At 35.3% G+C, this 27185-nt stretch overlaps 2 protein-coding genes across 2 annotated transcripts; both read right to left on the bottom strand.

Moving 5' to 3' along the window:
- Nucleotides 1-1834: 1834 nt before the first annotated feature.
- On the bottom strand, nucleotides 1835-7925 carry LOC112027612 (ferric reduction oxidase 7, chloroplastic). Its single transcript, XM_024060268.2, has 9 exons — nucleotides 7349-7925; nucleotides 7171-7270; nucleotides 6821-7015; nucleotides 6375-6609; nucleotides 5192-5519; nucleotides 4845-5109; nucleotides 4076-4331; nucleotides 3556-3991; nucleotides 1835-2195 (listed from the first exon to the last, which is right to left on the bottom strand). The coding sequence occupies exons 1-9, from the start codon at nucleotides 7599-7601 to the stop codon at nucleotides 2026-2028; spliced, it is 2238 nt and encodes a 745-aa protein (XP_023916036.1). The 5' UTR covers nucleotides 7602-7925; the 3' UTR covers nucleotides 1835-2025.
- A 10365-nt stretch (nucleotides 7926-18290) lies between these two features.
- Nucleotides 18291-26079, bottom strand: LOC112000010 (ferric reduction oxidase 7, chloroplastic). Its single transcript, XM_024032117.2, has 9 exons — nucleotides 25588-26079; nucleotides 25419-25518; nucleotides 25076-25258; nucleotides 21881-22115; nucleotides 20306-20633; nucleotides 19958-20222; nucleotides 19592-19847; nucleotides 19061-19493; nucleotides 18291-18677 (listed from the first exon to the last, which is right to left on the bottom strand). Exons 1-9 carry the CDS (start codon nucleotides 25832-25834, stop codon nucleotides 18508-18510), a joined length of 2217 nt encoding a protein of 738 aa, XP_023887885.1. The 5' UTR covers nucleotides 25835-26079; the 3' UTR covers nucleotides 18291-18507.
- Nucleotides 26080-27185: the final 1106 nt, after the last annotated feature.

Below are 27185 nucleotides of genomic sequence, written 5' to 3' on the forward strand. Positions count from 1 at the left end.
AATAATGAAGCACTTAAATCTATGCTCTCACTCGCATAAACTCAGATCAAACTCCTATTTTTTCTCCTCGGAGGCGAGAGAAAAATTAAAATTTTCAGGGGCTATTGTGGAGATAAAAGCCCAAATTCATATATTGGGCCTTGGACCCTATATGAGGATGTGGGTACGTCTGAGAAGGAGTAAATGATTGGGAAAGACCCCGGAGTGGAAAATCACGTGAGGAAATGATAAAGAAATATAATCCGAGGAGCTTATCATATTCGGATATGAGGAATACTGGTTAAGCAAATAACTGGGCGGTTTGGGCAATCTTCTAGGAAGTTCAAACGATAAGGATGAACTTCATACACGTATAAAAATGATAAGAATGGAAAAATATTTAAGGGAAAAGCTGCTACCACCGCATTCAATGCACTGTAACAACTTTTCTGGCTGTATTTATGAGGAGAAGACCCCTGAATAGTGCAATCTCAGCTACCACCACTTATGGAGAACCAAAGAAGATATCTGATGGGATGTATACTCAAGTGAATGCTTAGATAAAGAACATGTATACGATCAAAATAGACTAAAAGAAAACTATATAAATGAAAAGAACCTCTCATGAGGGAGAGACCGAAAAATCAAGAAAGAGAGGAGGAAAGGAAGCTTACTGTAGTTCTAAGAATTGTACTAACTTTTCGAACAATAATTTATTTCCTCGGATATCAGTTTATTCAAATTTCTAGTGTCTTTATACTTGTTTATTTTTTAGAAATCTTGAGTAACTGTTGCTGAATTTGCGAATAGTCCAGTTCTTTCACCCACTCTCTACAAATTCATTGTATTGGGCTTATTGGGCTCACATCCCACATCTTTTGAGCTTGGGCTACAAATCCTGACCCTACAATAACAATTATACTCTTTTTGATTTTGTAGTCGTAACAATTTTACTCCTCATAGCTTGACTTGTAGTTATAGCAAATATTCAAATTATCGCTTTATTATATATATATATATATATTTTTTTTTTTTTAATTTAAATTTCTTAATGACTACCCTAAAAAAATTCATAGAACTGCTACTATACCTTACAGGTGTTTATGAATTTTTTCTAAAAATATTTATCATGATTATTTGATTTTTTTTCCTTTTGTAGGACTGACAATTTAGTTGAGATTAAGGGTATTATTTTTACACCAAATTGAACATGCATCTTTCATAAGCACACCCTGAAGCCGATCAATAAAGAATAAACCTCAAGCCAAATCTCATGCCCAAGCATGAGTTCTTTCTTTGACAACATATAATTTTATTACTAATTTTACTTAATTAAAAAAAAAATTATAAACTGATGTGTTAATAAATAAGATTTTACATGATAATAACTTAATAAATAAATTTGTAAATTACTATTTTGTATTGTATTTAAAAGTCAACCCATTAATTTATAATATTTTATAGTAAAATTCATAATATCTATAGAATTACCGATTTAGTAGCATTTCAAGACTATATTTCTGGTTGAACTTGAGATCCTTAGGTTTTGGCCACTCTTAGGGTAAGGGTCCCCAACTTCCAGCCTACAAATCATGAAAACAAGATAATTTGGAAAAGATCCAACCTATAAGGGTTTTTTTTTTTTTTTTTTTTTTTTTTTTTTTTTTTTTTTTTTTTTTCACCTTGTTTATAGCTATAACAAACTATTGAGTCTAGGATCAATTTTTTCTGATAAAATTTCACGTTATGTTATCAGACTAAGATATTAGTCGATTTTTTTTGTAGGCGGATATTAAACTCCATATTTCTTATTCACCCATTAAAGACTACTAATTGAGGTAATTGGAACCCAAAGTCTCAAACCATGAAATCATTTCAATTCAAGCATGGTGACCTAAACACAGGAAATTGTTCCACATATGGCAAGTGTGAATGAGAATTTGGTACATTATGGTCGTCAGCAGATGGCCAGATACAAACCATTTGGGTTATAAAAGTTAAAAAAGATTTTAAGCCTAATAGTACAAAGGGCACTTAATAATAACCCTATAAATCAAAACTGTGGCTGTTGAAATGGAATATTGGGTGACTGCTTCTTCTCTTCAAACTTTGTGATCTACACTCTTTAGCAACACTTGATTGAAGAGTTGGAGGACCGCACACAATGACGCCCACATCAACAGGGCCCCAACGATCTGATATTGATCCAAAAATTTCTGCAACAACGATAAACAAAAATGGAGTCAAGCAACAGGTGCCTTGTCTTGTAAAATTGATGGCAATCCCTAGAGGGTACAGGATCAGAAACTAAAAATTTCAAACTTGATGATCAGGTATTGATGTAAAACCAGTTGTATACATCGAAGGGTATATTTAGACTAAATCTTAATCCTGTTGATCAATCAGATTACTAGGTTATCCCATGGTGGCCTATCCATTAGCAACTTCTAGGCTGATTTTAGAGCCATAGGCCTAGGAAGCACGGACACGGACACGAGTATGGATACAGACATGAGTACGACATGATAACACAAGCCATTTCTGAAAAATTATAACATAAAATGGCCAGTATGACATTGGTATAACACGGGTAGGACACAAATACGACATGGGTATGATATACTAAATGAAGAGTCCGTGCGCCCATAGCTCATACAACACATCATATGTAAGAATCCTATTCAAGAAATTATTGGCCCAATATAGAACATTTTGCAACAAACGGACTAGAATCATGTTGTAGCAATCCAGTCTTTGTTGAGACCTCACATATTGACTCATTCTCTTTAAAGTGGTTTTCAATTCAACCATATCAATAATATAGTATAAGAAAAAAAAAATATTAATAACAAACACCTGTCACTTATTTATTTATTTACAATATAAACACGTGTCACTTGTATTGTGGCAGTTTTTAAATTTTAATTAGCAAAGGTCCGAGGAAATATCAGTTCCATGAGGTTCATAATATATACATGAAAACATGTATGCTCTAGACTGAGTAAATGCTAAGGGCATAGCCTTGTTTAGCAAGGATATCCACTATCTCCAACTAGAGTATCAAATACAGAACCTTACTTCAATGAACTAAGTCGTCCTATTCTTCCTATCTAATTTTCATCTCCCCTTTACCCGAGTTTTCATGACTGACATTGTCAGTGCTGTACTATGGGGTGGCATTCTGATTTACCCCATGAAAGCATCACAAAACTTAGCTTGTTCATTCATCTAAACCAATCTAATTTATTTTGAAATTATTGGTGCTATTAACATTCCAGTCAATAATATATGCAATACTTTCGGGTTCAAAATTTGAGGGGGCCTGCTCCTACAAACAGAAACATATGGAGAATTTTACTTTCCAAGTTCATTAGCAGTTCATACAATAAAATCTGAATTTCTTTCTACAGAAACATGCAACAATATTATATGTAGTCAGTATTTTTGCTTCCCATTTATTAATTAGACTCTTCAAGAAGCATATTAGAAAAATATACATAATATAACACATCGAACCTGTTTAATACTAAAACAATTACAATTTGTCATAATAAAAACAAATAAATGAAGACATACCTTTGAAGTCTGGTCTGCAACCATATCGTACAAAATAAGAATGAGCAAAAGTTCCCAGGCTTAAGTCTTTATCTGTCACCCCTTCAATATGCTGCCTCATGTTAAACTTTTCCCCATCTTCATCATTTTCTCCCCTGGCTGAGGTTCTTTTTCCCCAGAGATGCCATAAACTAACCATAAGGCCCCCAAAGATGCAAACGCTTATAACCATGCATGCTAAAAGCAAAATCCCTCTGTACCACCAATATGATATGCTAAAAGGGTTTAGATAACAGATGTTCAACAAACCCAAAGTGATAACAAACCCAACTGTAGATATGATAACATAGCTTCCAGCCCATAACTTATTTCCAGTACCAACTAAAATTGATATGCCCCCTCCCTTGGAGATAGAAAAAGCAGAAGAGCTTGTAGCCTCGTGACCTAAATTTTCCTCCTGTGATTAGTAAGAGTCAGATGCAGCAAACCAAAAAAATATAGAGAATAGATTATCTAGGAAAAGAAAGGCAATTGAACCTACCAATGAAGGCTCTGATTCTCGAGTGACATAAGTTTGAATTTCAATATTCAATTGATTAGAGAAAGACGGACAGATCGACTTCATGTCAGTTATGGGAAAAAGAGAAAGCTCATTTGACCTTTTTACAGCCCAAACAAGTAAGACATGTCTTGGTACAGAAAGTTTTTTCTGCTTAGTACGATGGAGAATATCACTCAAGATAGCTAAGAATGGGGAGATCCCACTGCCTCCTGCAACCAGTATAAGCTTTTCGTACCTAAAATAACAAAATGTCAAATTAGCATATTAAAAAGACATTATACATCACAAAATAAGGAACATTGCATTATTTAGCAAACTACAGATAAAACTTATTTTCCTGTCATAGCAGTAAACTTTCCCAAATTCTAGATATGCTGCAAGTTGAAAATCAAATCAAATAACTTCACAGAGGTAAGAGTTTAATTTGTCCATCCAAATTTGGCCATAAAAAAATGTGACCATCCAGACAGAGCATCATTTTGTGGTTTTGTTTTGGCACCTCCTGCATCTCCTGAAGGGGAGCCCAGGATTTGAGGCTTGCCAGGGGCATGATCTGGGGAGTAGTTCTAGAGGCGCCAGCCTATGGGCTGCATGGATATAAAAATTGTACACAAAAAAAGAAACCTTTTTTCCTTCCCCCACCCCTCCTTCAAAAACATTTGTCTATCCAAATGCTAATTGAACATTTAAACCTTCTATCATTCTTGCACACATGTATGTACATGTATAAAAAGGACAGAGTATGTACATTAAGTGGTATGGTGATTCATGCCCATAAGGCCCCTCTACAGAAGCCAAGATCTTGGAATGAGGTTGGAAAGGTAGCTCTATTTTAGATTCCTCTGAGACTTTCCCTCTTAGCTTTTCTGTCCAGTCCCCAACAGCCTTTATTAGGACCGAAAGATGATATTTACCATCTGAAGGACTTGATGAAACACTGAAAGGATGCCATTGCAGCCCGGATATTTCACGTATTCGGAGGAAGATGAAACTGAGGGCATTGTATTGCAAGTCTACATTGTCAAAGAGGAAGTTCTATAGTTTTTGGGTAAAGAAGAAACACAAGAAAACAATAAGTTTCTGAACTAATCTTACTTCCAGGTTTCGAAAGCACCAATTTCACTGTTCCACATGGATAGCATGTAGTCGAAATTACATTGACATTCTTTCGTGACTGCCAAAACCTTAGAAAGCGATCAAGCATGAACAGAAATATTCCTCCAGCAGCTTTGCTAAAGTAGGTATCACCAACATGCAAGGCAAAGAAGATGATAAACAGTACGTAGAGGTGATGTGTGTAGTAGAAAAGCTCAAAATATCGCTTCCTCACAGGAGGAAGTGTAGTCACCCATATCAACAGACCAAATACATAGCAGATCACCCCAGCAAAATTAGCACCACCATCACTTTTCCACTCTATTATCTGCATGTAAAAAGAAGTTAGGAAAAAATATTTTTGTGGTTAATGGCATCTTTCTTTGTCCCTATGTCTTTTCCTTGAAACCCTTACAATGTAGAGATAGTTTACATATTTAACAATGGAAGAATAAGAAGATAAGTCAGAAAGGAGGACAAGGACAAGAAACACGAGGATTTTGTTGAAGACACCTCACTGTCAAATTTTCTTTTGTTTGTGTTTTGCAATGATTGAAGTCACCTTTTTTCATTCTCTTCTTAGAGAGGGAGCCAAAGGGATGGTTCAGTCTTATAAATAAGTCAATAATGCAGTCAACCACATCTAGAATTCAATTTAAAAAATAAAATAAAAACCTTGAAGCTGTGAAGTATGATGCACAAACTAGCCAAAACAGTCAAGTCAACTATATATTGTATCTGTTAAAATTCATCATAGATCCTCAGTTTTGAAGCATTCCAAAGTTTACATCCATAAATATATGATTTTATCCAATCCAATATTGAACAACTGAAAGTATCAGGTGATGTTGGTGTCATAAATGGATATCCACAATGATAACTTGAGTAGTAAAAAGGTGTCTAGAAAGCACATGACTGCAATTACATGGAAATTGTGGTGGGTTTTAGAAAAGAAGTATGAATTAGACGTATTGTTGCCAAATTAATCAAGATTGATAATTTATTATTAAACATTCTTGCAGATTATGGCCACACAATATCTCCAATCAATAAGTTTCCTGCTACTACCAACCTTTCTTCTTTATAAAGAATTCTTTTAGCTTTTCATAAAAGCATCATAAAGCTGTCTCAATTATGTTTCACAAGGGGATTATATGTACACAAATTCAGTATGTGCACTCACTTCAGATGGTATGATGCCCCGGATTGCCCAAACAATCATATAGCAAAGTCCATGAAGAGTAAGGAGGAACATTGTGAGATTTCCCACCCACACATGATATCTGATGGCATGCTCAAAAGGTATATCAATAAGGCGGAGGAGAATTGATCCCCTTGCAACTGGGAGAAACAGAAAAGCCAAGCAAGTTAAGCCAATCAAACCAAAGGAATATGCTGACATTTGCAACATAAAAACCCTGAAAAGTTGAAAGGAGGAATCATATTAGTATGGAAACACTGCTGCTGAATGTATTTTATGGATTAGTGATACCTAAGTTCATTTTTCCTAAACTTTCAAAATTTTGGAAAAAGGGAATATCGGTAAGGAGTACCATTAAAGCATACTGTTTCTATTTAAAACCTATAAAAAATAAAAATAAAAATAAAAAACCCAACAAAATATCGTACCTCTTTTCTTCGAGGGTCAAGTCGTCACCATAGCTAGGTAAGATTTCAAAGTTCACTACAGTATAAGAATAAACAGCCCAGATAACAAACACGATAAAGAGGATTATGCCAATCAATTCAGCAGCGGAAACAACCCCAAGTGGTCCATCCACCAGAACGGGAAAAGTCCACAATCTGAATCTTGGAGTCTTCTTCCTGAAATAGATGAAGTTTTTATGTGACTCCAATTTAAGCAAACACATTATGGGCAATATTACATTCACTATGCACTTGCAGCCAGCTAGCTATCATATATGGTAAAAACAGAATTAGAACATGTAAAAGTAGTGCATAGATTAAAAGGCACATACTCTTTTACTTGTAGATCGTCTTCCCCAGAGAGGAGAAGATATGGAACAGCAAGAAAAGCAATAATGATAATTGGGCCGCTGTATAAGAGCAACACACTTCCTGCACAGATTTAAGGCAAAACATTTTTGAGACAGAATGAAGAATACGACAAATGAGTTTGAATTAAGAAGCACGTACCTGTCTCCCCAAAGACGGTTCCACTGGTTGCATCAACCCAGTCATCATAGAGTCCAGTCCCAAAGTCTGTAGGAAAGAGAAGTAAGAAAATAACCCATGCAAGGAATACAACCCACATGGTAACTTTGAGAACCCATTTAGCCAATGATACAAAGATGATGTTTTTATTGTTGTTGTTGGTGTTGTGGGCATGAGCTCCATTGGAATGAAGAAGAGGGTGTTGAGAAGAGTGTAAAAAGTCATCGACGGCCATGAGGAGGAGGAGGAGGAGGAAAAGGAAACGGCAGCAGCAGCGGCAAGAAGCAGGGTGATGTTGTTATTGGAGAGATGATGAAATCTAAAGGCCATTTTGATATGGAATGGTTCTCACAACTAGTGTTCACCTGTATTTCAAAAACTCTACCTAATAAAATCATTCTCCTCCGATCCGAATACCCATCTAATTTTCTTTGTGGCAGGCGAAGGCAATCTTATTTTTGTTTGAATGTGATTATGTCTGAGGAAGTTGACCCTCAGATTAGATTGCACCAGATACTACATATAAAAAAGGAGATGTGCAGCCTGGGCGTTTCACTTCTACTCTACACGTTTGGGTGTTGGAAGAAAATTAGTTGGTCAACAAAAGGTCTTTACCTTAGCGGTTTTTTTTTTTTTTTTTTTTTAAATTAATTTTATTATTATTTTTATTTATACATTCTGTTCTTTTCTAAAAACGTTTATATTATTGTACTTACTCTCTCAAATTGTTTGACTCTTTTGGAGGGCTACGCTAACAAATGAATGGGGTATATCAAAGAAAATTAGTTGGGGGCAATTCGGAGAACGCGTGAGTGATTCCTGTAGTCTTATGCTCTGACAGACTGTCCTACATGTTCTAGATGCAAGTACAAGTCCTGAGCAAATTGAAATTACTGTGAGTGTGTTTGGCTATGTTGTTGTTTTTTATTTTTTTAAACAAGTTTGGCTATGTTGTTTGAACAATAATTTTCATTGTTTAAATAATATAATACGTATTTTTACAATATTTTTTCACTTACGTATATTTTTACAATATTTAAACAACGTTACTAGAATAACATTACTAAACGGACTCTATATTTTCCCATGCGTCAATAGCACATCCCCTGACCTTTGTCTAGAGCCTATCTCCATCCTTTATGATGGAAATTTAGACCCCTTAAAACACAACCAGATTGAGTAGTCTAATTAATTAGCCAAGTTGTTACTTAGTCAAATTAAGCAATCCTAGGTTAAAACAATCATATCAAGAATATATAGCAGCGGAATAATAAATAACACAGGATATGATCACCCAGGAAAACCAAACCGGTAAAAAACCTGGGGAGGATTTTACCCAAACCTGAATTCACTATGAAAGAATCGAAGTTCATACAAAAGGACTTACAAGCTCCCCGCTCGACTTCTAATGCTATCTACTAGCAGAACTTACTGACACGACCCCGTGCAAGCTCCGAATCCACGGACTCCTTCTTTCTTGAATTCTTCAATCAGCTACAAGCATCCACGCTTGATATTCTTTAAGCTTCAATGGTACAACCAAGTTGATTATCAAGATATTGAAGTAATCTCAATCTTGAAGACCCTAAATTTTGTGTAAAGGAAAGCTCATCTAGATCTCACAAGAGATTTACACAAAACCGCAATGTATGAGCAACAATACAACTGGAGCAATGCTAAAAACGTGGCTAGGGTTTTTCCTTATATACCTAGGGCAAAAACATAAAACCCTAAACGTTTAATGAGTTAGGGCTGAGTTGGAAAAACTGCAGAAAACGCAATGTGGTCGACTTTCGATCGATCGAATCTATTTTTCAATCGATCGAGCCAGACCGAAATGCCCCAATGCATCTACAGTCTCTCGATTCCAACTTTACAATAATTAATCAACTTTGAGCACACTTTAACAAGACTTAACATATTGTTTTGATCATGGTTTGCCAATATTACAAATTAGAGTTCTAAATACATAAATTTCTAAACCTTTAGAACCTAATAAACTCCCTCTTTGGCAATCTGTGACAAAACCCTAATAAAAAGCTCAAAGTTTACAAGTAAAAAGCCCTTTACAAAAATAATGCTCATAAACTCAAATTCAACCCTAACTACTATCCATCGGTTGCAAGTGTAGACAACAGCTTTGTTGAATCAACCTGTATCTTCCTGAAATACTCAACAAATGCATAAACGCATGTGTGACAGAAAAGAGTAAAACAATAGGTATAACATTCTTGTAAGATTCACACAACACAGAATAAAGACATATATGAATGAACAACTCATAAATATAAATCAATAAGCAGTGAATCACAAAGCAACAAGAATCAATGAATATAACATGTATATCAATCAATGTTACTCCCCCTAACATGAATATCCCCAAAAATGATATACAAAGTGAAGCACCTAGATACAATCTAAAAACTCCACAAGCTCCTCAAAAAACAGAAAATCTCCCCCTAACTACAAAAACTCCTCTACAAGTCAAAAACTCCACTCCCGCTTTTGTGACAGAATGCCAAAGGGCAATCACAAGTCGCCATCAAAAGGAGGTGGAGAGGATGAATGAAGACGCGCCAAGTCGGCTCGCAGAGCATGAATCTCATCTAGTAAGTCCACAAAATGTGACCATGAGCCGCCTAAACGGTCATGACAGTCTCCAGAGTACGACGAACATCAAAGTCGGTCGAAGGAGGTGGAGGAACATCAGCAGCAGCAGCAGCAACATCATCACCAACTAGATCAGGACATCCTCACCAGCAAGACCTGTAGAAGAAGAAGGAGGAGGTGCGCTACTAGACAGCTCAGACCTAGGGTGTTTAGAACCAGCTCGAAGATGAGCGGCCCTCTGTCTAAGAAAAGACGCACCTATGGGAGCTATCACATGAACGGGCTCAGAGGAAGGAAAGCCACTAAGATCAAGATAAAGCAAAATCCTATGAATAAAAATAGGATGCACAAGAGCATGAGTAGTAGATGAACTCCTATAAACATCGTTCAAAGAATGAAGAAAGAGATGAGAAAAACTAATAGGAGCATCTGTAACAGGGCGTACAAAAATACACACTCTCAAGAGGAATGGTGTGAACATGAGAGATAGGGCCAGATAGAATGACAGGCTATCCTAAAGAACAAATAGTGCAACCCGGAGAGCTCAGCAGAAGTGATCCTAGGATCAGAACTCCACTGGACAGAAGTCCCAGTGATGTAAGACAAGACGTCACTCAACTCGGAGACTCATCATAAGGATAGACAAGATTCTGGACCAAGGTACCCCTAGAGCATCAGCCACTACCCGGGAGTAATGGTGTACTCTACGCCTCGTATCCAACTCTTTACCAAAGTGTTGGAATCATAGATGAGGATAGAGATGTTCGAAAAGAACTCTCTAATCAAGGCAGAAGGTGGAGGAGGATCAGAAATATCCACCAAGGGTAACCAGCCCCGACGCTCAAAGTTTGCCCTAATGGCAGGATCAAGTTCATCTAAGAGAACAGAATCGCTCAGCCCAAATCTTTCTCTTAAGGTTTAGCTTCTTCAAACACTCTTGGTTTTTCTCACTCGGAAACCTCTCACGGTCAAAAGAAGGAGGGGATGGAGAAGAGGAGGGAATAGTCCTACGGGCTCTAGTCTTCCTAGGCATGATGTCTAAGGAAAGGACAGAGACACAAAGAGAAAACCAAAAGAACAGAATAAAACAAAACCAAGGGCAGACTGCAAGTTAGCACATAAAAACAAATAAAAATCTATATGATGCATGAACAATAACAATGTTGTGATGCATGAACTAATGCAGTAACCACAGTTCGAATTAGGTTCAATTTCACAAAATTGGCTTGAACATAGAGTTTCTAACAAAAACCCTAAAAAATTTGAAAAACCACTTGATAATTTTGAAACAAATTGATGAATTGATCATCACACAGTGTTGAAAACAGATTAGAATAACCAATTTCATCAAAACAACAAGCCAATTTCATCAATTAAACCCAATTGAACAAAAATCCCCAATTCGGATCAATTACAAACCCAGAATTTTCAATTTCTCACAAAACCCAAAATTGATCAAATTAAACCATTAAGATCATGTTTATAGCATGTCCCCACAAAAACCATTGATCAATTACACATAATAGGCTTAAATCATCAAAAATCCCAAAAAGTAAAGGGTCCGAAATTTTGAGCATAAATGCATGAAATATGTAAATAAACTCAAAAAGGAAGGACAAAACAGACTTACCGGCTTGAGGAAAGAGAAATTTTGCAAAAGATTCGGAGGAAAACGACAAAAAATTGACTGTGGAGCCTTGCCTCGTTAGAGAGAGAAAGAAAGTTTGAAAAAAACTTTTGAAAAGTGTTTGAAAAGGTCAAGAACAGTGTTTTTAAAAACCTGATTCGCGACTTTCGATTGATCGAAAAATACATTCGATCGATCGAATGAGACAGTCATTTTTAAACAAATTAAAGCACTTTTTCGATCGATCGAAATTCAGAATGGATCGATCGAATTGGGCAGAGGCTCACAAAAATTTGAGAAAAAACACAGTTTTGAAAAACACAAACCTTATTTTGAAAAACAATTCCTCAAAGCATTAAATTATGAAAACAAAATGCATGAGTATGAGATGAAATGATTTTTCAAAAACCCAAATTTAATCCCAGTTTCTCCAAGAAAATAACAGCCATTCTCTTTTTAAATTCTCAAGCAAAAAAAAAAATGTTTTGCATAATTCTCAAAGTATTTTCAAACTTGGTTGGTCAGACCAAAAACACACACAATAACATGTACAAAGTTTAACAAAGAGTAACTTGTGTAGTGTGTGCAACTAGCAAAAACTTGAGAAACATGTGAGGTGATATGTGAATAGCAATCAATCACAAAGTCTACACAATCCATCACATAGAATTTAAAAGAGACTATCACCTAAAGAGTTACATCCTATAACTCCCACATCTCCTAGAACAAAAGCTTGCAATCATGTAAGTTTCTTGTATTTTTGCCTCATTTTTTTTTGTTTGTGAGATGGCATCAAGCCTAATAGTACACACCAATTTTATTTATGTGAGATGGCATCAAGCCTAATAGTACACACCAATTTTATCATTAAGCAATTAAGCCGAGGCAACACCTTATGTTTTTTTTTGTGCATGTGCTACACTTTCTCGAGCACAGAATCTTATGATATGCACTAAGGTGTTCATGATTGGCTAGTGAACAGTGGTGAGATGGTTATTTATGCCTTTCTCAAAAGGATCAAGTCCGACAGTCAAATAACATGTGACTTCAAGATCAAGACAAAATGATTAAAAACCATACACATTTTTCCCACACAACATGCACTACAAAGCTTCAACTAGTCAAGTGCAATAAATAAGCTCATCAAACTAAACAAGGTACATAGGACATGATATGTGTAAATAAATTGACCAACCTTGTTTTCAAAAACCAAGAAACAATGTCAAACACATTTTTGCTTTCTCCTTTTCCTTTTTTTTTTTTTTTTATTTTTATTATTATTTAAGAGAAAACAAAATGAATCCTAGAATGAAATGCATGAATGTAATGCAATGCAAATCCTAGAAACAAAACAAAAGAGACAAAAAAAAACAAAGAACAATGGTCACAGAGGAATGAGCAATGAAGCACAAGGACCAAGAAAGCCAAAAGAGACTAAGGACACCGAAGCACACCAATCACTTGACGAAGTGTCTCAAACTTACTTCCATCAAACGGTTTGGTAAAGATGTCAGCATTTTGACGATTAGTAAGGATTACTCAAGAACAACAATTTTCTTTTCAACCAAATCCCTAATGAAGTGATATCTAAGTTCAATGTGTTTGGTCTTAGAATGCTGAACAGGATTCTTAGATATATCTATAGCACTGGAATTATCACAATAGACAACCATGGTGTCTTGAGGAATCCCATAATCACTCACAACTTTTTCATCAAAAGGAGCTGAAGCAACAACTCCAGCAGCAATATATTCTGCCTCAGCAGTGGATAAAGAAAGAATTTTGCTTCTTACTCATCCAAGCCACAAGATTGGCTCCAACATAAAAACACCCCAGTGGTGCTTTTTCTGTCATCAGCATTCCCAGCCAATCAGAATAAAAAACCCAACAAAAGACAAATTAGACTCCTTACTATAAAAAAGTCCATAATCACAGGTTTCACTCACATATTTTATAATTCTCTTAACAGCATTTAAATGAGAAACCTTAGGTTGGACTGAAATCTAGAGCAAACACCAACACTAAAAGATATATCAGGCCTACTGCATCAAATATAACAGACATCCAATCATGCTTCTATACAAAGTAATATCAACAGACTCACCTGATGGATCAATTGTTAATTTTGCATTAGCAGCCATTGGTGTTCTAGCATGAGCAGCCTTGTCCAAGCCTAATCTCTTGACTAAATTTCTTGCATATTTAGCTTGATTGATGTAGATTCCTGACTCTGTTTGCTTCACCTGCAATCCCAAAAATAAGTCAATTCACCAACCATGCTCATTTCAAACATTGCCTTCATTTCATCTGCAAAAGAATGAGCAAGAGAATCATTAGTAGCACTAAAAACAATGTATCAACATAAATTTGAGCTACAACAAAACCAGTCTTATCCTTTCTTATGAAGAGAGTTGTATCTGCAGATCCCCTTTTGAATCCATGCTCAGTGAGATATGCAGTCAATCTATCATACCAAGCCCTAAGAGCTTGCTTCAAACCATAGAGAGCTCTCTTCAATTTGTAGACATCATCAGGTCTGTGAGGATCAACAAAGCCTTTAGGTTGCTCAACATAGACTTCTTCTTGTAGCATTCCATTCAAGAAAGCACTCTTGACATCCATCTGATATAGCTTGTAGTTTAGATGACTTGCTATGGCTAACAATATCCGGATGGACTCTAACCTAGCCACTGGTGCAAAGGTCTCATCAAAATCAATTTCTACCACTTGTGTGTACCCTTGTGCAACAAGTCTTGATTTATTTCTGATCACAGTGCCATGTTCATCTGATTTGTTCTTAAAAATCCATTTAGTTTCAATCACATTTACACTTTCCGGCCTAGGAACTAATTCCCACACATCATTCCGAACGAATTGATGAAGTTCTTCATGCATGGAATTTACCCAATCAGCATCATGNAACACACATACAGTCACCTCCTCCATCAAGTATCTCACATTCATACTTGGTGAAAAGAACATTCAGTCCATTGTCGCAAATCTGACTTATGCTGAGTAAATTGGACTTCAATCCATCAACATACCACACATCTTCAAACACTGTCAATCCTGGAATGTCCACAATACCAATGCCTCTGATCACAAATTTACTTCCATCTCCAAAAGTGACTATCCCAATCTTTCCTTCGAAGAGTGTTTTGAATAAACCTTTATTTCCTGTCATGTGCCTGGAACAACCACTATCCAAATACCAAAGACAAGAATCACGTGCCTTTAAGGCGGTTAGAGCAGTATAATATACATAATTCTTATCACATGTGATTATGCCAAGATACTTAAGGAAAGATTTAACAAAAACAACAAAAGGCAAAGATAGCAAGTAGACAAGTTGACAATTAAGCACAAAGATTTTCCAAGAATCCACGACAACAGGGGTCAAGGATCAGCTCAGAGATCAAAAATCTCAGACAAAAGAGCTACTTACTCTGATACCACTTGATGGAAATTTAGATCCCTTAAAACACAACCAGATTGAGTAGCTTAGTTAATTAGCCAAGTTGTTACTTAGTCAAATTAAGCAATCCTAGGTTAAAACAATCAAACAATCATATCAAGAATATATAGCAGCAGAATAATAAATAACACATGATATGATCACCTAGGAAAACCAAACCGGTAAAAAACCTGGGGAGGATTTTACCCACCTATTCTCAAGGCAAACCTGAATTCACTATGAAAGAATCAAAGTTCATACAAAAGGACTTACAAGCTTCCCGCTCGACTTCCTAATGCTACCTACCAGTAGAACTTATTGACACGACCCCGTGCAAGCTCCGAATCCACGGACTCCTTCTTTCTTGAATTCTTCAATCAGCTATAAGCACCCACGCTTGATATTCTTTAAGCTTCAATGGTAGCAACTAAGTTGATCATCAAGATGTTGAAGTAATCTCAATCTTGAAAACCCTAAGCTTTGTGTAAAGGAAAGCTCCTCTAGATCTCACAAGAGATTTACACAAAACCGTAATGTATGAGCAACAATACAACTGGAGCAACGCTAAAAACGTGGCTAGGGTTTTTCCTTATATACCTAGGGCAAAAACACAAAACCCTAAACGTTTAATGAGTTAGGGCTGAGTTGGAAAAACTGCAGAAAATGCAATGTGGTCGACTTTCGATCGATCGAATCTATTTTTCGATCGATAGAGCCAGACCGAAATGCCCCAATGCATCTACAGTCTCTCGATTTCAACTTTACAGTAATTAATCAACTTTGAGCACACTTTAACAAGACTTAACATATTGTTTTGATCATAGTTTGCCAATATTATAAATTAGAGTTCTAAATACATAAATTCCTAAACCTTTAGAACCTAACACTTTAGATAATTCAATGACCCCTGATAAAACACAAAATATTTTGTCAGCATGTTCCTTGTCAACCTGGATGGTTCCAACCAAAGACTCTTCGATACTTAAATTTGTTAATCTCTCTTAGGAAATCACTAATATGTATTCTAGCTTAGTTTTTGTTTCTAATTGCTCTTTATGGCTTTATATAGCCAACTCATGAGTTATTGCAACGTTTGTTGGTCTCCCCCGGGCGTTGTGCCTAAGCTGAGAGATTAATGGCCATGAAGCAACTCATAAAGGTGTTTGTAACAAACATGAAGCGGCTCATAAAGGCGCTTGTAATGGTTTTATGACCGTTTCTTATTTTCTGGCTTGAATAAGGGAGTTATGCCTGACTTAAATGTGCTTACGGTCGTTCATGTAATGAATGGCCATTTGTTCACTACTCGTCAGTTGCCCCCTTTATTCCTTGGTTGTTCTAGTTTGGACGAACATAGGAATATGAATGGTTGTGGTGGTTTGGAGCTCTCTCCATTTCTTGAGATTCGCTTCCTATCATAATAAATGTGAAGTGATTCCTTCACCTGACTTTGGACACGTATCTTTGCCTCATATGTGGGATGTGTGAATTCTTCCTTGTTTTTTCCCGCGCCTTGATTTTTGCCTTTTCTTTTTACAAAAACCGTTCCCCTTCCCATTTTCTTCATTTTCTCTATGCTTGAAGTCTGAAGCTTTCAAATTTCAAAAACCCCCTACCCGGTAAGACTTCTTTTCTTTAACACTCCATTAACAAATCAACTCCAAGATCTTGTAGGAGCTAACGCAACCAAAGAGCTTGGTTGTGGACTTGTGGTGTTAGCAAGTGCATGATATTTTGCCTCAACACTAGAGAAAGTAACGACAATTTGTTTCTTGTTGTGCTAAGAGATGAGGGAATCACTAAGAAATAAGTAATACCCTGTAGTGACTGATGGTCAATGGGGTTGCCTACTCAATTTGCATTTTAGTAAGCTGGAGAGTCAATGGAGAGTAAAAGGAAAAGTGAAATCTATGGAGCATGGTGCCTTTTAGATACTGGAGGATTCTAGGTACAACAGTAAATTGAGAGGACCGTGTAGCAACCATGAATTGACTGACATTGTGGATTACATAGGAAATGTCTGGGCAATAAGATAGACTAGACTCCCAACTAGTTATCTGTGAGAGACCGGGAAATTAGGTGCTCTCAAAAAAGAGATTTGGGTGCTTTAAAAGACACCTCTCTTTTTGGGTAAGTGGTGTGGAGTCGCCACTTATTTTTTCTACACAAAAAAAAGGAAAAAAATAAATACAAATTTACATGATTGAAATACTTCATTGTCATTGATTAAATAAAAATAAATACAAGCTTGATAAATTGAATCTTACAAGGCTTTGAGTCCTAGTTACAATCTACCAAAAGAATACATGGCTTTTTGTCCTAGTTACAATCTACCCAAAAATAAAAGAAAGACAAGGCATGGATCTACCTATCCAAAAGAACTAAATTCGGAGGTTAGGTTACGGAATGGGAAGGTATTAGGCACCCATTCCATCCAGATGGAGTCTGGTCTTCTAAACTCTAATGACTAATATACCCATTTTTACATGATGTGAATGATATGTTGAACATACATGACACACTCAACCAAAACTAACTCACATAAATCTATCTTATGAATGTATCCTCTCTTTAGAAAAATCCAGACCTGTTTTATGAATTAGAAAAATGAGATTTGATTTATTATAAAGAAACCAGCTATGTTTTTGTGTAAATAAAAAATTAGTTTTGTAAAGAAAATCAGATCTATTTTTATATAAAGAACGATCAAGGTTTTTGTAAAAAATATCAAATCTGTTTTGGAGCAAAGTTAAAAAAAGAAAAAAAGGAAAAAAAAGATTTTTATTAAGAAAAATCAGATCTGTTTTGTGAATAAGAAAATCTAGATTTGTAAAGAAAAAAAAATAAAATCTATTTTAGTTGAATAAAATAAGAAAAATACTTTTTTTAGAAGAGGAACTACACTCATGAAATAAATCTATGTTACATACATCAAACAAAAACCATCTCAACTTTTAACTTCTTCTTTTAAATTTCAAAAATTTTCTATTTTGTGACAAAGAAAATTCTCTTAAAAAAAATCAGATCTGTATTTAATGTAAATATAGATCAGTTTTTTAGAGTAAAAAAATCAAATTTGTATTTAATAAAAATACAGATTAGTTTTGGTGTGTAAAAAAATCAGATCTGTATTTTATGAAAATACAGATCTGTTTTGAGTTTTGAAAAAAATCAAATCTAAAAAATTTAGACCAATTTTAGTTTTTAATATAAATCTTTGTTAATTGACAGATTTTTGAGACTCAAAAGAGAAATCATTACAACAAAAGTATACAAAGAACATGCTTTAAGAAAGATTTAAACAACACATGGCAACAACATTAGAAATTAAAAAAAAAAAAAAATCCTAAAGCTATTCATACAACATTCTCCAAAACCATTTTACATAAAACATTACAATATTATCCTTGCATTTTTGCTAAGGGGAAGATGAGATGATGAAGGTGGTGTCTATAGCTCAAAACTATGGCTGTTGAAATGGAAGATTGGATGATTGCGTTGTCTCCTAATATTTTGTGACCTGATTTCTTTAGCAACGCTTGTCTGAAGACTCGGAGGACCGCACACAATAACACCAACATCAACGCAGCCCCATTTCTCTGATATATCCCTAAAAGTATCTGCAGCAAGACAAAGGAAAGGGAATCAAGAAAGCCTCTAGTGTTGTACAACTAATGAGGTTAAACTTTGTTATCAAGATTTTTTTTTTCATGTTTCTTTTAGCTTTACTCCATCCATTTATGTCATATATTTTGTTCACAATTAGTCCTAAGCCTGGTAAATAGAGGAGGGTTGTGGTAGATTGATGGCTTGTGTGAAATTTAGTCACTATAGACATGTACACATTAAATTGTCCCTTACAAGCAAGAATACGTGTGGCCAACCTTGACTAGTCTATTGTTGTTGTTGGGACTAAAATTTGGTTGTCGTCATCATCGTCATTGTTGCTATTGTTATATTATTCTTTTAATTTATATTTTGAACAAAAGTTGAGATGTTGTACCTTTGAAGTCTGGTCTTGAACCATAATAAGTATTGATTGAACTTGCAAGTTTTTGCTGACATGAATCATTGTGAGCTACAATTTCATTATGCTGCATCTTCTCAAACATTATCCTATCATCCTTGCATGCCTCCCTTGTTGCATTTCGTCTTTCCCAAAGATGCCACAAACCAACCACAACACCCCCAAAGATAAAGACACTTGCAAGCATGCAGATTACAAAAAGAAGCCCGGTGTACCACCATGGAGATATGTCATAAGGGTTTATGTAGAAAGTATCTAGTAAATATAGTAAGATAACAAAGCCTAGTGTAGACGAGATAACATATAGTCCAGGCCACATATTATTTCCTGTACCAACCAAAACTGACATGCTGCAATTGTTAGACACAGTAGGAGAAAAGTTCGTAGCCTTGTGTACTTGACCCTCTTCCTGTAGATAAATAACAACCATTGAATGTCATAACATGAACATGATAACTTTAAATACAAAATGAAATAACAAGGGTGTGAGAGCATAACTAAGCATACCAGTGGAGGTTGTGATTCTCGAGTGACAAAAATGTGAATCTCAATATTTAGTTTATCCGAGAAAAATGGACAGATTAATTCCATATCATTGGTAGAAAGAAGAGGAATCTCATTTGATCTTTTCACAGCCCAAACAATCAAGATGTTTTGAGGCAAACAAGGTTTTCCTTCCCTAGTACGATGGAGAATGTCACTCAAGATAGCCAGAAATGGTGAAATTCCTACACCACCTGCTACTAAAATAAGGTTTTCATACCTGGAGAATCAAATGGTGAAGTTAGTTCATAAAATAGAAGGTAATATGAAATTTAAAATTAAGCTTGATATCTAGTAAATTCTAGTGAAATTGATTGTTTGGGTGCATACATCAAGTGATATGGTAATTCATGCCCATAAGGCCCCTCAACAGAAGCTGTTATCTTTGTTTGAGGCAGGAGATGTAGGTCAACTCCAGAACTATTCAAGATATTTCCTCTGAGCTTTTCTGTCCATTCTCCAATAACCTTTATAAGAACGGATAGATGATATTTACCATCCAGAGGACTAGATGAAACACTGAAAGGATGCCATTGTAGCCAAGATAATTCCCGAACTTGAAGGAAAATAAAACTGAGGGCATTGTACTGCAGATCTACATTGTCAAGGAAAAGTGTCATAGCTATGGTAACAACAGAAAAACAAGGAAACTACAAATTTGAGGGGAAGTAGTATTACTTGCAGGTTTTGAAAGCATCAATTCCACAGCTCCACAAGGAAGGTACTTGATTGAAATTATATCAACAGTCTTTCGAGATTGGTAGAATCTCAGAGAGCGATCTAGAATGAAAAGAAATATTCCTCCAGCAGATATGCAGAAAATGAAACCCCCAACATGCAAAGCTAAAAAGAAAATAAAGATTACATATAGTTGATGAGTGTAGTAGAACAACTCAAACTTGTTCTTTCTCACTGGATGAAGTGATGTCATCCACATCAGTAGACCAGCTACCAGACTAATAACGCCTGGAAAATGAGAAATACCAAGATCTACCCACTGCAACATCTGCATCAAAAAATTAGAGATATAAGTAGTGTCATCTTCATATGACCTTATATTTCTTTTCATGAAGATATTCTTAGATACATTCTATGAAGGAAGAAAAAGCATATGGTTTAGGACATTGACAAGGGTTACAAAGAAGATGAGCTTCATATAAGTATTGACCATACCCTAGAAACCTTAAGGGTGCCAAGAGTGTGAAGAAAAATCCTTTGCATGAAAATAGAGAGTTTTTTCTTAGAGAAAAACCAAGTTCTTCATCTCCCTTTTCCATCTCATTCATTCCATTGATAAAGATTTTGTAAACACATTCCTCATCCACAAACACATACCTATGAGTGAGTGAATGAGAAGGGAAACTTAAGAAGCCACAACCTAAATCCAATCCTCATTGGTGTTGATTCTATTGGAGCTTCAATGGAGGGTCTCTGGTAAACTAGGAAGAGAAAGTGCTCAGTGAATTCAGTTGCTAGCTGGAGCTTAGAGGGTACTAGTACATGTAAGAGAGTGGGCTTGAAGGGTTCATTGGATACCTTATGCACCGCAACTATTTTACCTAGTGGAGATTTTTGACGGGTGGTTAGGAGAGAGGTTTTTAAGCCCAGGGCTCGTGTTTTCCTCTTCCATAACACTTGTGGTGTTGTGTGTTTTGCTTGTCTTCCTCTCTCTACTTTGTTTAGCTCTATATATTGCCATGCTTGTGTAGAGTAGTTTGTGTGTTTGGAAGTTTTGCTAAGTCACTTACACTTTAACTTATGATTAGTTTAGTATTGAAATCAACTTAGCCATAAAATCTAGTATTAAGGGTTATAAATACTTGCTAGGATTGTAATAGCATACTTTCAATAATAAATAAAAAAAATTTTACCAAAGAATTATGACTAAAACAGCCAAATCAGAAGGTAGCGGCAGAAAGGATCAGTTTCCAAGAGGGTCAAATCAAATTAACAAAAATAACAATTATTACTGCTGCACAGCACCTCCCCATCAGTAAGTCTTGAAACTCTTTGCTTTATTATATAATTTCTCTAGTGTTCTTGTCATTCTCATTTTTCCATTTTCAATTGCTGTTTCCCTTTCCCTTGCATTCTTTTTGCGTGATGATTCAACTTTCAGTGATTATAAATATATTCATCTTTTGGCAAACAAACTAACAAATATATATATATATATATATATATAAGGAAAAGAATAACACATGTATAAATATGGCTATGCACAAGAAAAAGAGTTATACCATTAGCACTCACTTCTTGAAGAAGGGTTCCCTCGATTGTCCATGCAATTACAAAGAGTAGTCCATGGAGAGTAAACAGTAGCATAGTGAGATGTCCAAGCCACACATGATATCGTATTGCTTGCTCAAAAGGGATATCTACAAGGCGGAGAAGTACTGATCCCCTTGCAACCGGAAGAAACAAAAATGCCAAGCAATATAATCCGATAGTACCAATGCGATGTCCCAGATTTATTAAAATGTAACAACTGAAAATTTCAAAAAAACTAGGAATCTCAACCAGTGAAACCAATCTTCATGTACTGAAGAAAAATAACTCTAAAAAATTTAAAGGGAAAATACACACTCTAAAGAATTTAAATTTCTCATATAAAACATGTTTTATGATTGCAAAGAGATGAGTTCAGATCAGTGACAATGACTTGTAGTTTGAAAGCTCTCAAATGGTGACATTGAAGCTGTAACAGGAGTTTGTTAAATTAGCTTTAGTTATTAGCCACATGTCAGTCTATTATTTCTTAGTTGGAAAGTTTGTTAGGTTAAGCACCAAACTTTGTTTCTTCTATGGAAAATGTTAAAGCCACAAATTATTTTACAAATTGCTGAGGTATTGATTGGTTATTGGTAAGTAAAAAAAAGATGTTAGTGGTGGGCCGAGATGAGAATCAGTAAAAATTTGTCATATCAATAGTTTGTAAGAATGTAATAAAATAGTTTGTGGCTATAGCCATGGTCTTAAAACCAGACTGTATTGGCTGGTTCAACCGAGAATTAGGCCTAAATCTAGTCCAATAAAAAAAGGGAAAAACTAGTAACTAGGTCCAATTCTAGTTCTTTGATAGTTCTAGTTTTTAAAACGATGGTTGTAGTGTGTGTATATACACACACACTAAATAGAAGGAATTTTGCAAAGAAACAAGCAATTTGGCAAAGCTAAATGAATAGGCTCTCATTGACTCTTTCTCAAACTCCCATCATCTCTATAACTTCAATACCAAATGTGAATTTCGCCAAGAAAAGAAATGTAGAGAATAAAAGGAAAATGAAGAAAGAGTGATGGGCTTTGGGTTGTTTATAACTTTTATCTTAGTTTCTTCAATCCTCATACAATCTAGAGACTTTATGAGGAGGCTAGGTTTTGTGTTTAATTCCTTTTGTTCTTCTTTCACATTTTTTTATATACCACTTTTTGATCTCTTCTTTTATTTCAATGTTTTTTTTTTTTAATGGTGAAAATAATGAGGTGGGTTAGAGCATCTCCAATAGACTCTCTAAAGCCTTTTTTGGAGAGCAAACACACCAAAAACACCCTTCAATGGCACCTTCAACTCTAATTTTATTTTATTTTATTTTATTTTTTTTAGAGTTGCTATAGTAGTTCTCTGGAAGAAGAAAGCACTATAGCAAATACTGTAGCAACTTCAAACATTCACCCCCCCCTTAAAATAATCCCACAGTTGAATAAAAAATGAATTTTTTCTCTTTCCTCCCTTTCTCTTTCTTCCCTCTCTCTCTCTCTCTCTCTCTCTCTCTCTCTCTCTCTCTCTCTCTCTCTCTCTCATAAAAAAAAAAACTCTCTTTCTTCTCATATGAAAACAAAGTTAGGCGAATGCCAACTCTCTCTGCCGGCTATGCGTGTGTGTGAAGTGAGCAAAGAGGAAAGAAAATAAAAACATAAATGTAGACACATAGGAGAAGTCAGAAGAGTGGACGGTCGTGTGTGTGTGAAGTGAGACAAAGAGGAAATAAAATAAAAACAGAAACATAGACATAAAGGAGAAATTAGAAGATGTGTGGAGGAGAAACAAAAATGTAGATACATAGGAGAAGAGTGGGGCATGTGTGTGGAGGAGAAAAATCAAGAAAGAAAAAGGAAAAAAAGAAAAAAAGAAGATAGAGATGATTCTAGAAAGTAAATGTATGGATGAAAAAAAAAAAAGAATTATTTCCACAATATTTTTACAACATTTTCACAATAAAAATCTAAATAGTAGGTTGTTATTTGTAGTTACTAGTGGGGAAAAAAATAAAAATTTAAGTGGTGGGTTCAAATTAAAACCATTAACAACTTACGACCTAAAATTTATTATGAAAATGTAACACTTTATAAAAAAATAAAATAAAGAATAAGGAATATTTTTAAAAAAAGAATAAAAAAATATTAAAGAAATAATATTTAAATAAAATAAAGAAACAATGGAGAGTCTGTTAAAAAATGTATTTGAAAAAGTAGGTAAAATGTATATGTAACTAAGGCTATCCACAGGTAGTTCGGGTCGGGTTTGTGCCCAACCCGGACTCGACCTGAATGCATCGAGTGGGGAAAATCTTAACCTACAACTGACTTGAATGGAGTTTCAGATCTGTTGGTTCAGGTTATATCAATTTCGGGTGTAAATCGATTGATTTCGAGTTTGCTACGGGGGTTGAAATCTGGCTAGATTTTAGTCGAAATCTTGCCGGATCTCATAAGATCTAGTCGGATCTAACAAGATTTGGTTGATATTCCTCTGGATCTATAGAGATCTGGCCGAGATCTCGATGGGTTTGTCGAGATCTGGCTATGATCTCCCTATATTGGTAGAGTAAGAGTTTGGACTTACAGGATTTTTGGCCAAAACTCATATTTCTAACATGGAGAGAACAACTCATTGGGTGGGTCAGGTTCGTCGGTTTCTTAGACAGCCAACTCACGACTCGAATCTATAGTCTTGGGTCCTGGGGTCGGCGACCTGCGTCCAACCGAAACACTACTTTGATTGGGTAGTTATCGGGTGGAGAGCTTCGGGTTCGGGCGGTTCTTCGGGTCCAGGTAGGTGGTGGACAACCCTATATGTAACTATTTACTCTCTAGACAATACAAAATTTTGGAGAAGCTATTAGAGATGCTTTTATGGAAGTCTAATAGAGCTTATCTCATGTGGGTGAAGTGTGAGCTTTTGAATCATGGATAGGTAAGGTGAAAATGGGGAAAAGTGTCAATTTTTGAATCAAGGGTAGGCAAGGTGAAAATGTGCCTAATCTTAAGTGAGTTTTCTATAATTGCCCCTATAAATGTTTTGTAAGGATGAAACAAAACTACAAAAACTACTGAAGTAGAATGATCAAAAGAAAATTAAGCAATATAAAAATAGTACATGGTTTCTATTTAAAAGCTATACAATAAAGTTATAAACAAAGTAACACCCAACCCAACAAAATATCGTACCACTGTTCTTTGGGGGTGTCATCAGGTATCATTCGTAAGACCACTGCAGTATAGAAATAACCATCCCAGACAAGAAACACGATAAAGAGGATTATGCCAATTAATTCAGCAGCGGAAACAACCCCAAGTGGTCCATCCACCAGAACGGGAAAAGTCCACAATCGGAATCTTGGAGTCTTCTTCCTGAAATAGATGAAACATATGCTTTTTCTTCATGTTACTCCAATTTAAGCAAATACATTGTGGGCAATATTATGTTATGCCTTTTGCAGCTAGCTATCACATATCGTAGAAACAAAATGAAAACATGTAAAATGAGTACATAGATTAAAAGAATACATACTCTTGTAGTTGTAGTCGGTCTTCCCCAGAGATGAGAAGGTACGGAACAGCAAGAAAAGCAATAATGATAATTGGGGCACTGTATAACAGCAACGTACTCCCTGAAAATGCATATTTTAAAATTGAGCTCTTTTGAATGCGACAACGAGGTTGAATTAAGAAGTAGCTACCTGTGTACCCAAACGGGCTTTCACTGGTTGCACCAATCCAGTCAAAATAGAGTTCACTCCCGAAGTCTGTAGGAATGACAAAAAAGAGAGCAACCCATGCAAGGAATACAATCCACATGGTAAATTTGAGAACCCATTTAGCCAATGATACAAAGTTGATGTTTTTCTTGTTGTTGTTGTTGGCATCAGCTCCATTGGAATGAAGAAGAGGGTGTTGAGAAGTGTGTAAAATGTCATCGACGGCCATGACTATGAGAATGAGGAAAAGGAATCAGCAGCGCGCAAGAAGCAGGGTGATGTTGTTATTGGAGATGATGATGGCCATTTTCATATGGAATAGCACGTATAGGCGATTTGAATTATAATTTTTGTTTTGTCTCTTGTTTGTACTTCCTTATGCGCACTAACAATTTCTCTAGAAGAAAATTTCTTTAGTTGTCAACTAAAGGTCTTACTAGTCTTGGCTGGAGGTTGATCTTTACGTAAGAGTATTTAAATTTTTTTTTTTTTTTTTTTAATGGGATTCTTTCTGTCATGGCTCCAATAACACTGATCACATAGGTGCACAACAACACCCAGACGATCAGTACCTAACTGAGTTGGGAGTTAAGAGCCAAATTGTAATCTAATCTTAACCTTTGCTTTTAAAACAACTAATCTTATTATACCTTCTCTTTTCTGTCTTTGACTTTACTAGCATAACTACCGCATTAGTGCATTGTACTTGTAAATCTTCATTCAAGATCAGGAATGTTAGTTGTTATCAAAAAAAGAAAAAAGAAAAAAGAAAAAAAAGAAAAGAAAAAAGATCAGGAATGTTAGTTGATTCTTCTCTCTTTTCTCTCAATTCTCCATTTCCATCTCTTGGAGGCCTGGCTACCTCATATTAGCCCTGTACTCCATAACTCCGGGAAAGGATCTCTTTTCTAATTTAAAATTTTAAATCCTCAATTTCTTTTAATTTTTATTCATTAATAAGACATAATATTTAAAAAAATCTAATGATCTTAACAAATCTATGTAAACCACACAAAATCGAATGAAAAATGTTAAAGGTACAACAAGTTTTACTACAAAAAGTTTAAAGTAAATTTTTTTTTATTGGCTTAATTTTGTGCCAAATTTTCATGTGATTTTGATCAATACATTGTGTTGGATTATTTATTTTTTTTAAATATTATAATTTATTTTAATATTGGTTATATTCTCAATTAAGTGAATTGATGAAATCAATCTCTTTATCTGTTAATGGCTATATTGATTTCTTTGCTAAAGTTGAAATTTATATCTAATGCTAATATATTCAAATGTGTTAGTTTTACTTTCTTAAGAATTTGCCACATTAATAGTTTGTAAAAATGTGGTAAAATAGTTTGTAGCTATAGCCGTGGTTTCAAAAACCGGATTGTATTAGTCAATTCAACTGAGAATTGAACCTTGATCTAGTCCAATACAAAAAAGGAAAAACTTGTAACCATGCCCAATGCTAGTTCTTTGATAGTTCCAGTTTTTAAAACCATAGTTGTAGTGTATATATATGTGTGTGTGTATATATATACACACGAAGAACTTCCATATGTATTTAGATTAGAGAAGAA

This window comes from Quercus suber, unplaced genomic scaffold (genome assembly GCF_002906115.3).
Source record: "Quercus suber isolate HL8 unplaced genomic scaffold, Cork oak 2.0 scaffold_673, whole genome shotgun sequence".
Lineage (NCBI taxonomy): Eukaryota > Viridiplantae > Streptophyta > Magnoliopsida > Fagales > Fagaceae > Quercus > Quercus suber.

Excerpts from the sequence above, each read along its gene's own strand:
- LOC112027612 (XM_024060268.2), bottom strand. The coding sequence starts at position 7,601 with ATGGCCGTCGATGACTTTTTACACTCTTCTCAACACCCTCTTCTTCAT. Across the intron at positions 7,016-7,170 it reads GACGATCTACAAGTAAAAGA|GAAGAAGACTCCAAGATTCA; the intron begins GTATGTGCCTTT and ends CATCTATTTCAG. Across the intron at positions 5,520-6,374 it reads GGGGCATCATACCATCTGAA|ATAATAGAGTGGAAAAGTGA; the intron begins GTGAGTGCACAT and ends TTTTACATGCAG.
- LOC112000010 (XM_024032117.2), bottom strand. The coding sequence starts at position 25,834 with ATGGCCGTCGATGACATTTTACACACTTCTCAACACCCTCTTCTTCAT. Across the intron at positions 20,634-21,880 it reads AGGGAACCCTTCTTCAAGAA|ATGTTGCAGTGGGTAGATCT; the intron begins GTGAGTGCTAAT and ends TTTTTGATGCAG. Across the intron at positions 18,678-19,060 it reads TTCAAGACCAGACTTCAAAG|ATACTTTTAGGGATATATCA; the intron begins GTACAACATCTC and ends GTCTTGCTGCAG.